Raw genomic sequence first — 13,725 nt, 5'->3', positions numbered from 1 at the left:
CGGAGAAAAATACATTCTTTATATAGGACTTCCAAATTTTCTGTAAGTTGGTGATGGTTTTGAAAAGCAGACACAAGTCAGCACTGATCTTAAATCTAGTAGACGTCAACTGCAGGTTGTAATTTGAGGAGCTGCGCATAGCCATCAGCCAGTTTTCATACGTGCTTATTCCATTTCATTCTCATTAGAATAATGGACGTTGTTTGTAGCCATTTCCCATTTTATCTTTAAACTATGAATTCTATAAAGTTCCAAGGACCAGTCTATTTTACTCACCAGCATTTATCCAATGACCAGAACAGTCCTTGTGACAAAGTAGGCACTCAATAAGTATGTGCTGATTGGATGAATGAAAAGGCAACTTGAAATACAGGCACCAGCATGGCCTTTGGAGCTAGAGCTGGGTACCACTCCCACCTCTCTCACTCCCCATCTGTGTCCTCTGCGCCACATGCATCAACTTCTTAACCCAGCTGAGACAAGAGCCAGACTTTCTAGGTTTGAATCCTGACTCTACTACTTCCTAGTTATGTGGTCATGGCCAAGTTCCTTCTGTTTCCTCATCTATAAAATGGGAATTGTAGTAGTCTGTATACTTCCTAGGGATGTGTGGCGTGTTATGAGTGTTTATGAATTATCGGGGCTTGATTTCCCAGCTCTTTAAAGAATATTACTTGCAAGGTTGTTGTGAGACTTAAAAGACCCTTTATAAATAGGGGTTATCATGATTACATTTGATAATAAATAATTTCTATGATCTAATTACAACTTTATGAAGTAGGAAAGCATCCTTGTTTTGTTTAAAAAGAACTACTGCATAAATCGGTTGAGTAATACATTCAAGTTCAACACTAGCAAGGAGAGGGTCTAACTCAGACACAAACATATCTCTCCAGACCCAAAACTGTGGCCCTTTTCCCCATCACAAATTCCTTTAGAGAGCTGAAAAGGTCCCCTGTTAAATTGAAAATGTTCTTGGGAAGGCCTTCACTGTAAGCGTTATTTCATTAATGAAAGACATCATGCCGCAGTAGTGTTTAACATAGTGAGCAGCAGAAGCTTTTAATGGAAGACTTGTTAAAATGCAGGTTATTGGTCTCACCCCCAGAATTTCAGATTCAGTTAGTACGGGTTGAGCTGGAAGATCCTGAGAAGGACTGTCCTAGGGGGAAGTAGCTGAAAGCCGGCTGCGAAAGCAGGAAATGGTACGAGCAGGAGGCAGGAGAGATCTGGGGAAAACCAGGGAAGCAGGAAGGGGCAGCTTTAAGAGCCCGTCAGAGAGGGGAGGGCTCTGCCAGATGGAAGAAAAACACCAGATCAGATTCTATTTCAATCCCTGTCTTTGGCAAATAACCTTTTCTGAGATAGAAAGGAGCAATTCTTTTTAAAACAGAAGCTACCACAACTCACCCTGTATGAAATAATTTACCCCTGCAACTGCTTTAAAATATGAATTCATGGCTGGGCGTGGTGGCTCACACCTGTAATCCCAGCACTCTGGGAGGCCAAGGTGGATGGTTCATGAGGTCAGGCGCTCGAGACCAGCCTGGCCGACATAGTGAAACCCTGCCTCTACTAAAAATACAAAAAATTAGCTGCTCGGGAGGCTGAGGCAGGAGAATCGCTTGAGCCCAGGAGGCAGAGGTTGTAGTGAGCCAAGACGGTGCCACTGCGCTCCAGCCTGGGTGACAGAGCAAGTCTCTGTCTCAAAAAAACAAAAAACAAACAAAACATTGAATTCATAATTTTAAAACTTCCAAAAAAAAATAAATCTTCAAGGCACAGATAGTTTCACTGGAGAACTCTACCAACAGTGTAAAGAATACTAAATCTATACGATCTTTCCCAGAATACACAGCGGGGGAACATTTCCCTCGTTTTATGAACCCTGACACCAAAACCAGACAAAGACAGTTTTAAAGAAAGAAAGAAAACTGCAGACCAACAAGTCTAAAAATATAGACATAGAAGTCCTTATTAAAATATCAGTAAATAGAAATCTGTAATATATAGAAATAATTGTGTACCATGACCAAGTGGGATGCAATATTTGAAAATAATGTGCCCCAGCATATTGACAGGTAGTGCTGCTGACCGCCAGGGGACTCTACTGAGCAGTGATCAGCGGCCTGGGATGAAAGTGAGGCCAAACAAATCTGGAGAAGCAGAAAAATTGAATTCTATACACTTGGCTTTTGTCCAAACAAAGCTTTGTACTCCACAGGAATGAGGTGGCTGTTAGGGTGCACACTTAATGCTTATCAGAGAGCAGGGGCCACCGGAAGTGCAGGGACAAACAGGAGCAAGGTTATCTTGAGGCTCCAGGTGCTATGAGGGATCGTCCAAGCAGCAAACCCATTCCCCAGAGTCACTGCCATCCCTAGAGCAGGTTGCAGGGGCAGAGAAGGACAGGAGACCCTCCAGTCAAGAAGCTGGCAGCCAAAGCCTAAGGAAACCCATCCTGGAATTTTTGCTTAGGGGCTCTATATTTAAATTTTGAACCACACCTTTATAAATTTATATTTGAATTTGAAAACACTGACCTGGCACCTTTTATAACCTATACCAAAGAGAATTTGATGGCTAATCAAGTTCATCTCTGTATGAAATACTTGAACTAGCAAACCCTCTGTCCGGGACACATCTTCCACAATGGAGAGGCTCTCGGCTGCCTCTGCTGTTCAGGACAGTAAGGATTTTGGCTATCTGTGCCTTTCCCACATGGCCATGGCACTCACCATTCTGGGTTCTAGGCCAAGCTGACAGCGTCTTCCTGTCCTACGGAGGTGAAGCGCCAGCTGAGAGTGTGCCCTTGCCCTGAAATCTGCAGACGTCCTGGGGAGTTCATCTTCTGGGACCAGCCCTTAGTCAGTGAAGGATGCCAGTCAGAGGATAAAAACCCCAGGGTTCGTGCCAGTGGGAGGGATGGTGGAGGCTGTTCTTCACAAACTGTAACGTGCCTGTGAATCACCTAGGAATCTTAATAAAATTTAGACTCTAATTCAGTAGACTGGAGTTGGAGCCTGAAATTCTGCATTTATAATTCTTTTTCTTTTTCTTTTCTTTTTTTTGAGACAGGGTCTCACTCTGCCACTCAGTCTGGAGTACAGTGGCCTGATCATGGCTTAGTGTAGCCTCGACCTCCTGGGCTCAAGCAATCCTCCTACCTCAGCCTCCCAAGTAGCTGGGAGTACAGGCATGTGCTACCTTTCTCAGCTAATTTTTAAATGTTTTTAATAGAGACAAGGTCTCTCTATTGTTGCTCAGGCTGGTCTCAAACTCAAGAGGATGAAGTGATCCTCCTGCCTCAGCCTCCCAAAGTGCTAGGATGACAAGCATGAGCCAACACCTCCGGCCCGAGATTCTGCATTTCTAACAGGTCCCAGGCGAGGCTGAGGCTCCTTACCTGGGGACTGTGCTTTGATGCCCCTACTGGTGCCTTCTGCAGTTTCCTCCCAAATAAGCTGCCTGCTCTCAAATTCTTGTCAGAGGTTCTGTTTTTAGAGGAAGCATTTTTTTTTTCTACCTCTCTACTTTTATTCCAGGCTCCTTGTTCTTAGTTTTCACAAAGCCCAACCACTACTTTTCAATGTGACCCAAGAAAAATACTTCATTTCCTCATCTCTAGAATAAGAGTTTAGACTGTCCGGTTCCCCTTCCCACTCCAACATTTTAAAGATTTTCTCGTTATTCTAGTGATTATGGAATTCCCACACTTTTTCTGATCAGCTTTCCTGCTTTTGTGTACAACCTTTTAAAATCAGGCTGGCTTCACGTTCTGATCATCTTCAGAAAATGTCTCTAAACACAAATGAAATGTGAAGATCTTTTATTCCACCATAATAGTAAAAATCCTTGACATCAGAGAGAAATGGAGATGACAAATATTCATGCGTGCAGATGACATTTTCATTGTATGAGGAAGAAAGGCCATTCAGAAAAACACAAGAATAGGAGTTCCAGGACAAGGCTATTAAAATGAAAATTAGTGTGAAACTAACAAAAGATATGAAACCATAATCTAAAGATGTCTAAACAGGAGATAAACCTAAACTCAAGTCCAAACACAACAGTGAATTTTTATACCACATCTACTTTTTAAGCAAACATCTCTAGACATAGAAACCCATGCTGTCCCCTTCCAGAAAATCATTTTGGAAAGCCACCCTCTTACACTTATGCTTAAACATTTTTGAAATTCTTTGTTTGCTTGTTTGTTTGTTTGCTTGAGACTCAGCTCACTGCAACCTCCACCTTGTTGGCTCAAGTGATCCTCCCACCTCAGCCTCCCGAGTAGCTGGCACCACAAGTACACACCACTATACTCAACTAATTTTTTCTATATTTGGTAGAAAGAGGGTTTCACCATGTTGCTCAGGCTGGTCTTGAACCTTGAGCTCAAGCAATTTACCTAAACTCAACATCCCAAAGTGCTGGGATTATAGGCGTGAGCCACCACACCTGGCCTGAAATGTATTTAGTTTATAAGAAACCAAGTATACAAGCATACATGTAATTCAATATCACCACTTGAGTCACCACTTTTTACCCAAAATAATGCAACCCAGCCTAAATGCAAACTTTATTTTCAGTAACTTAATAAACCTCCCAAATATTAATAAATACAGCTCACTCATGTAACTGTCAGCTATTGCTGCATAACAGACAACCCCCAAAATCACAGTGGCACACAACAATAAGTAGTTATGTCTCATTCAAGAGTCTTCATGTCTGCTGGGTTGCTCTGCTTCAGGCTGTGAGTCCTCAGGTTTGCTGAGATGCCTTGGCAATCTGTGAATTCAGTCTGGTACCCAGATGCTAATGGGAAACTGCTTGGGCATAATCTCCTCATGACAGAGGTCAGATGTTCCTGAGAACAGAAACACATGGTACTTCTAAAGGCAAGACTGGTACCCTGCTATCTCTCCACATTCCATTCTAAATCAGGTCAAATGGCCAAGACCAAGCTCAATAAATGGCTCTGACAGAGTTATTGGTAGATGCAGTGAATATATGCTGAATAATAATCTCATCTATCAATTCCTAAATTATGATGAACCGTCAATACAGAAGACATTTCTTAAAAGGCATTCAGAATTTCTTAGGCATTTTCCAAGGAGGAGGGCCAAAAGTGATGACAGTAATAACGTTATCACTGAAATAAGCACATAGCTACATAATGGGACCATGTTGGATACACAAGTTTTTGTTTGTTTTTAGAAGTTATTTTAATGCCTTTTATATAAGTTAAACTTCATGCTTGCCTCAATGAAAGCATTCAATTCCTATTTGTGCTTGAATTGTCCTGAAACCTATACACAGAGGCTCCTAAAAGCTAGCAAGTCAACATTTCCTTACTTTCCCTCTTTCATTAAAAAAGAAAAAAAAATTTTAAAAAGGAAACAAAAATACCAGATCTCCACTCTGATGTCCCCATGCTGGGGCTTGGCACACCAAAGGTATAAGGATGAAAAGGTACACCAATTCGTGAGAGTCGGCTAGGTTTCTTGGTGCTATTCTGGACAGTCAAGAGCCCTGGGTTCCGGCTTGTGATCCGGGTCGCTTAGCAGCTCCCATCTCCTCAGCTGCTTGCTCCACTTCTCCTGGACGCTGCTCCATGTCTCCAGCTTTCCAGTTCTCCGTCGAAAATGTGCTTCCTGGTGCAGCCTCCCCTGACGGTCTATAGTCACTGATAGCAGCTCTAGAAAGTGTAACAGCTTTAGTATGTCAAAAGCTGAGTACAAAACCTCTCATTGAATGTCGTAGATTTTTTAAAGATAGAAATGGGCTCTCTCAGTGTTGTGCAGGCTCTTGAACTCCTGGCCTTAAGCGATCCTTCCACCTCTGCTGCCCAAAGTGCAGGGATTACAGGCGTGAGCCCCTGTGCCTGCCGAATGTCGAATGTTCTAGATTTTGTTTCCTGTTAAGACAAGATTATTTTGGGATTTGTGGGGACCATTAGTAACAAGGTGACCGGTTTTTTGTTTGTTTGTTAAGACGGGGGTCTCGCTCTGTCGTCCAGGCTGCAGTGCAATGGCGCGATCTCCGCTCCCTGCAACCTCCGTCTCACGGGTTGAAGCCAATCTCCTGCCTCAAGGGTGACAGTTTCTAATCTGAAATTCACTAGATAAAAATAAAAATGTTAACTTTCTCTTGTTGCGTGACTGATGCACCTAAATACATCATCTTCTGTAAGGTTTGTGCGGCAGTGGGAGCAATTTCGTAACAAAATGATCTTTGGAGCCATTATAATTTCCCAAGAATCAGACGGTGGATTTTGAACTAGGGCTCGTGTAGGGAGTGCCTGCTCTGCCTGACAGTCAACAGCCAGGAAGCAAATGCCACAAACATCAAATACTCTAAAATCAATTTCTAAAGGAAATGCTCTACATTCTCCACAGGCCATGAACTCTCTTCGTTCTTGCCGCCCCCTGCCGCCAAGTTCCCCAGGCGGATGATAAGCGTTTCCCCAACCCCTCGGCCAGGGCGGTGCCCGGCCGCGTCTCGTTTCCTCTCTACCCGGGAGCACCCCCCACCCCTGCGCGCTTCCAGGGCTTCTCCCGAGACCCGAGAGCTCTGGCCTTCGCCCCCCTCGCCATAGTCCTGGGGCGACACTGCGGGCACCCGGCAGTGTGAGGGCCAGGGGTTCGCGGCCCGGGCGGGCTTGCCGGCGCCCTTTGGAGCGGGGCGGGCGGGGCGGGGCGGGTGGAGCGGGCATGGCCGGGCTTCGGGGGCCGAGGGCTTCGCGCTCTTGTCCTGGCCATGGAGCGGCCGGCGCCGGGCGAGGTGCTCATGAGCCAGGCCATCCAGCCTGCGCACGCCACTGCCCGCGGCGAGCTGAGCGCCGGGCAGCTGCTCAAGTGGATCGACGCCACCGCCTGCCTGGCGGGTAAGCGGGCGCCGGGGCTGCGGGGAGGTGCGGGGCGGAGGAGGAAGGCGAGGAAGGGACTTGCAGAGCTGAGCCCAGAGCAACCAGAGGCAGGGGGGATGCGACAGTGCACCCGCGCGGGGCATGGCCGAGACCGCCGGTTCCCAAATGTGTGGGTCTCAGGACTCCTTCATCTCATTAAATAAATGGGGAGCCCAGAGAGCGTTTGCAGAGTTTTTTGTTTAGTTGTTGCGGTTGTTGTTGTTGAGACAAGGCCTCACTGTCGCCCAGGCTGGAATGCAGTGGCGCCATCAGGGCTCGCTGCAGCCTCGACCTCCTGGGCTAAAGCGATCCTCCTACCTCAGCCTCCAGAGTAACTGGTACCACAGGCACATACCACCAGGACCAGCTCATTTTTCGGGTGTTTTTGTTTCGTTTTGTTTTTGTAGACATGGGGCCGCTATGTTGCCCAGGCTGGTCTCAAACTGGTGAACTCAAGTGATCCTCCCACCCCAGCCTCCCAAAGTGTTGGGATTACAGGCGTGAGCCACAGCACCCGGCCAGCTTTTGTTTAGGTTATTTATATCATATTTACCATAACGGAAATTTAATATTTTAAATTTATTTTTAAAAAAGAAATGGACTACACATTAACATAACCTTTTTAATTAAAAAATAACTATTTTCGACAAGAGCGAAAGCGTAGTGAGAGGAGTGTCTATAGATTACATCCTGGTAAGTCTCTCTAAGGCCTGGTTAGTGGAGGATTGCTGACTTCTCAGACCTGGTTCTGCATTCACCGTGTTGCTATCACACCCTTATGTAGTCTCTGGGAAACACAGTGTTCTTGTGAGAGAATGACAGTGAAAATGGCAAGAACATGTATTATGGACTGAATTATGCCCCCACGCTACCCACCAAAATTTATATGTTGAAGTCCTAACCCCTGGTGTGGTTGTATTTTTTGGAGTGAAGATTTACGGCTAACGAGGTCGTAAGAGTGGAATCCTGGTTCTATACAATTAATGTCCTTATAAGAAGAACACCAGAGAGCTTCATCTCTCTGCTATGTGAGGCCACAGCAGGAAGACACCATCCACAGGAAGATGCCATCCACAGGCCAGGAAAAGAGCCCTCGCTAGGACCTACATAGGCAAGCACCTCCATCTGCAACTTCCCTGCCTCCACAACTGTGAGAAATCAATGACTTGTTTAAGCCTGATTTTTTTGTTTTTTTGTTTTTGTTTTTGTTTTTTGAGACGGAGTCTTGCTCTGTCACCCAGGCTGGAGTGCAATGGTACAGTCTTGGCTCACTGCAACCTCCGCCTCCCAGGTTCAAGGGATTCCCCTGCCTCAGCCTCCCGAGTAGCTGGAACTATAGCGGCGCACCACCTTTGTATTTTATTAGAGACGGGGTTTCACCATGTTGGTCAGGTCTCGATCTCCTGACGTCATGATCCCAAAGTGCTGAGATTACTGGCGTGAGTCACAGAGCCCAGTCCGTTTTTGTTTTGTTTTTGTTTTGAAACAGGATTTGACATTGATTATATTAATGTAATAATGGAAACATGAATACAAAATTAATCCACACATAGGAAAAAGAAACAATACAGAAACCATTGCGGTTGCTAATAGTAATATGCCTATTTCCAAGGCAACTGAATGCATTATGAGACTACTGAAGTGACTTTTATTTACCTTGCTTAGTGCCTCTGTCTTGTGATGGAAAAACAGTGGCCCACCTGCGGTTGTCATCATTTCTATGGCCTGACATCTTTGGAAAACCGGACCATGGAAAGATCCAACTGACAATCAATTACTCTATACCTTAGTAGTTAGGTTACTATTAGTAGTATAATATTAATAATTAACAATATCAATATTTCTAATATTAAGAAAACCTGTATGAAAAATTTGGTTTGGGAAGCATGAATAATGCCCGTGTTAAACACTCTATGGTGATCAGAGGCACCACATCAGCCGGGGACATTATTTAGCCAATGTGTAACTGAATCTGTGTAGTAATACAAGACTGATTTCTCTGGTATTTTCTTAGAGTTTTTTATAGGCTGGCATTTCTCTTCAGCCACATTACTGCGATCCCAGTCATGGCCCCAAGGCATTGCTATGACCCCTAGGCACTGCTGGATTCCAAAATGTCTTCTCAATATTTAAAGGAGATGAAATATTCTCACTATCCTCACTTCTGTCAGTGGCCCCATTATTTTTCCAGTCCCTGAAGTCTAAAGGCTTGAAGCCGTCTGAGTAATCCTCTGTCCCACACGTCCATTTATTATTTTGGAACATTTCATGCAGACATTTTTCTCTCTATTTGTGAATCTTTTCCAGGGTTTACTGTCTCTGGAGTGCCACCCAACTCATCTAGTTGAGCAAGTCAAAAGTCTAGGAGTCATCCTTGATATTTCTCTCTCCACTTTACTTCTGCCTTCATATACTCTATGCATGGACCAAATTCTATTACTGTTACCCCTAAAGGAATCTGCGAAATCCAGCCGCTTTGCTGCATCCTCAAAGCAACCATCTTATCCAAGCTGTCATCATCTTTCTTGCGGACTTCAGCAGTGATTTCCAAAGTCTCTCCATTCATTCTGGTCTTCTCTCCACACTGCTTCTAAAGTATTCTTTGAAGATGCTAATCTGATCTTGTCATATGTTTTGTTCATTTTTCTTTCTTTTCTTCACCAAGGGCTGTAAGGATTTTTCTAACATGTTAATCTCCCACAGATAATAATTATTAACTCTGGGCAAGACACTAAATAAAAAAGACTTAAGGCAAGTGAAAAGTGAACAAAAGTAGGCTTAGAATGCTTGAAAGCTCACACATGAAAGAACAGAATGGTGTTGGCTCTTTCTGTTTTTGTTTTTTAAATGACTTTAAGCCTGAAAGGAAATGCCAGTCTGCCCCCAGCTATAGTTCTGATGGAAAACCCACGGGCTTGCTGGTTTGGAGAGCCCAAAGACAGGGTTTGGGAAAAGCACAGCTACTGAACTATGAAAGGGAAAGTTCCAGAAAGGAAGGAGCCAGAGAGACAGAGCCCTAAAATCTATCTCCAATCTTTGCCCAGGTATCTGGCAAATCTTGAATCATGTATACATAGGACAGACTCCAAACCTCCTAGTTGAGGTCAAAATAACTGAAAATAGTTGTGCCCATCTCTAGGTAGACAGAATTATAGTTTCAGTTTGGTCAAGTTAACTGCTTGCTTTAAAAAACAAAAACAAAACCAACACTTTTCAGAGGAACAGTTTCTATAATGGATCACTCACAATGGCTAGGATATTATCGAAAATTACTTGACATACAAAGGGAAACATGATTCATTATTAAGAGAAAAGACACATCAATGGAGATTCATCGCTAGATAACCCTCAAGCTGGAATTAAGCTTCAGGAATTTTAAAGCAGCTAGCATAACTGTGCTCAAGAATGTAACGAAAAATATGATAATAAACATTGCTGTAATCCCAGTACTTTGGGAGGCTGGAGATGCTGTGGATCACTTTAGGTCAGGAGTTTGAGACATGGTGAAACCCTGTTTCTACTCAAAATACAAAAATTAGCCGGGTGTGGTGGCGGGCGTCTGTAATCCCAGCTACTCGGGAGGCTAAGGCAGGAAAATTGCTTGAATCTGGAAGGTGGAGATTGCAGTGAGCCAAGATTGTACCACTGGACTCCAGCCAGGGCAAAAGAATGAGACTCTGTCTCAAAAGAAAAATAAAAAAAAAAGGTTGAAAGGTAGTACATTTCTGCAAAGTAATAGAAACTTTTTTTTTAAGCCAAATGGAAATTCCAGAACTGAAAAATATAGTGTCTAAAATAATAAAGTCTATGGACAGGCTTACCAGCAGAATGGACGTGGCTGAAAAAAAAGCAAATGCAAAAATACATCAACAGAAATTATCCAATCTAAGAACAGAAAAACAAATGAATTTTAAAAATAATTTATGCATACTGAATTTGGCATAAATTTGGTAATAATAAAATAAATATTGACTATCTACTATGTGCCCATCTCTCTCTTCTCCGATACCCAGAGAAGGTCCTCATTGATTTGGGATTACTAAGGGCTTCCCATACTGCTCAGTGCTTACAGTGGTTAAATCATTTAAACAGATTCTGCTGCTGGTTATGTGGGCAAGTGGATACACCTGTGATGCTTTGATTTGAAAACAAGGATAGTACCTGATAAAATATTTAAAGTCATCACCAACTTGCTAAAATTGCTATTTCAATAGCAAGATTTGCTGGATATTGGTATTGAATTTCAACTACAAGATCATGTAAGTTAAAAATTAGGATAAAGTGCCGTAATTACCATGCAGTAGAAACATAACTTACAGAGCAGAGAAGCTCGTGAAAGTGTGGGCACAGTGGTACTATGATGAATGAGGGATGGGTGACTAAAATCAATGCACATACATTTCATTCCTTTCCCTTATACTGAAATATTCTAATGTCACCACTAAAGCAGCACCTTTTTCTGTATTTCTTGAAGCTGAGAAACACGCTGGAGTTTCCTGTGTTACAGCCTCGGTGGATGACATACAGTTTGAGGAGACAGCTAGGTAAGTGACACTGCTTCGTCGCTCCTTTCTCCTGGGTTTGTTGGTTCATTTGGGACATGTACTGGTGGCACCTGAGCTTATTCATGCAGCGTTAGTGATCTTGTTTCTTAATTAAATAACATGTGACCCAATTTAAGTAAGTAAAAAAAAAATAATCACAGGGCCTACTTATAATAAACACGCTAAGTATAACTTCACAGTCTTAATTTTGTGGAGAAATAGCTCTCAGCCTTAGATGCATTGTGGTGTAAGGCATAACCCCTAGCTGCAGCAATAATCAACCCGCAGACACTCTTGCTTTATCAATACCTCTCTACACTCCTGCAGATGCCTGGATTGTTTTGAGGAAAATCCCAAGCATCATCTATAACTATATATATATCTATATTTTTTTTTTTTTTTAATTGTCTCACTCTGTTTCCCACACTGGAGTGCAGCGGTGTGATCTCAGCTCACTGCAACCTATTCCTCCTGGGCTCAAGTGACCCTTCTGCCACAGCCTCCTAGGTAGCTGGGACTATAGGCCTGCACCGCCATGCCCACGTGGCTAATTTTTTTTGGATATATATTTTTTCATCATTTTGTCCAGGCTGATCTCGAACTCCTGGGCTCAAGCAATCTGCCCACTGACCTCCCAACGTGCTGAGATTACACGCTTGAGTCACCATGCCTGGCCAGTATAAGCTAATTATTAAAGTCTCCTTCCTCTACTAGAAGAATTATTAAAGATAATGAGTATCTTTATGATGATGGTGAATTTCATCATTAGGTTGTTAGGTAAACACTAATTCATCTGAGTAGAGAGAGTAAATTATGAAAAACATTTTATGTGTGAAAGTGCTTGTATGCTTTACCATCTCTTATTGCAGAAAATCTCAAGATACACAAACATTTCGAACATGCACATTTAGGCTGGTAATTGCAAAAACTACCATTACTTTTGCACCAACCTATAAAACAAGAGAGGATAGTACCGTGTATCCCAAGGACCCTTCACCCCCAGCTGCAGCAATAATCAACCCACAGACACTCCTGCTTTATCAATACCTCTCTACACTCCTCCACATGCCTGGATTGTTTTGAAGACAATCTCAAGCATCATCTATAAATATTTCAGTCTATACAGCACGCATCGCTTAATGATGGGCTACGTTCTGAGACATGCATCACTAATGATTTCATCCTATGCGAACGTCACAGAGTGTGCTTACACAAACCTCCACAATGCAGCCTCTTAGGCACCTAGGCCACGTGGTATAGCCTGCTGCTCCTATGCTGCAAACCTGTGCAGCCTGTTGCTGTACTGCAAACTATAGGCAATTATAACACAATGGTAAGTATTTGTATATCTAAACGTAGCTAAACAGAAAAAAGATACAGTAAGATACAGTATAAAAGAAAAAAAAATGGTACATCTGTATAGGGCACTTACCATGAATGGGGCTTGCAAGGCTGGAAGTTACTTTGCATGAGTCAGTGAGTGAGTGCTGAGCAATGTGGAGGGCCGAGACCCTACTTAACGCTACCATAGACTTTACAAATACCCCGCATTTAGGTTACATTTATGAAAATAGTTTTCTTTAATTATAATTAACCTTAGCTTACTGTAACGTTTTTACTTTATAAACTTAAAAAAATCTTTTTGGCTCTTTTGTAGTAATACTGAGCTTAAAACACAAGCCTTTTGTAGAGATGTACAAAAATATTTTTCTTTGGCCGGGCGCAGTGGCTCACGCCTGTAATTCCAGCACTTCGGGAGGCTGAGGTGGGTGGATCACGTGGTCAGGAGATTGCGACCATTCTGGCCAACATGGTGAAACCCCGTCTCTACTAAAAATCCAAAAAAAAGCTGGGTGTGGTGGCATGCACCTATAGTCCCAGCTACTCGGGAGGCTGAGGCAGGAGAATTGCTTGAACCCGGGAGGCAGAAGCTGCAGTGAGCCGAGATCGCACCACTGCACTCCACTCCAGCCTGGCGACAGAGTGAGACTCCATCTCAAAAAAAAAAAAATTTCTTTAAGTCCTTACCTTATTCTATAAGCTATTTTCTATTTTAAAAATTCATTGTTGTTTTTTTCACTTTTTAAGCTTTTTTTATTAAAAACTATGACACAAACACATACACTAGCTTAGGCCTGCACAGGGTCAGAATCACCAGTCTCACTGTTCTGCTTCCACATGCTGTCCCACCAGAAGGTCTTACAGGATTTAGTAAACCAGGATTCCATTTAGGCGATATGTTTCTTTTTTTTTTTTTTTTTTTTTTTTTTT

General features: G+C 43.0%; 1 protein-coding gene across 4 annotated transcripts in view; it reads left to right on the top strand.

Moving 5' to 3' along the window:
* The first annotated feature begins 6,718 nt into the window (after positions 1-6,718).
* ACOT12 (acyl-CoA thioesterase 12) overlaps positions 6,719-13,725 on the top strand; it is a 58,595-nt gene continuing 51,588 nt past the window's right edge. For 3 of the 4 annotated variants that reach the window (XM_017507682.2, XM_017507689.2, XM_017507674.2), the window contains exons 1-2: positions 6,719-6,889; positions 11,385-11,454. In XM_017507682.2, coding sequence (XP_017363171.1) covers positions 6,763-6,889; positions 11,385-11,454 — 197 coding nt within the window. In that variant the 5' untranslated portion in view covers positions 6,719-6,762. Of the gene's footprint in view, positions 6,890-11,384; positions 11,455-13,725 lie in introns of those variants that run through there. The other variant, XM_037731159.1, reaches the window with a different exon arrangement.

This window comes from Cebus imitator, unplaced genomic scaffold (assembly GCF_001604975.1).
Source record: "Cebus imitator isolate Cc_AM_T3 unplaced genomic scaffold, Cebus_imitator-1.0 Scaffold16, whole genome shotgun sequence".
In the NCBI taxonomy this organism is placed as follows: Eukaryota; Metazoa; Chordata; class Mammalia; order Primates; family Cebidae; genus Cebus; species Cebus imitator.
This window is presented reverse-complemented; position numbering and strand designations above follow the sequence as displayed.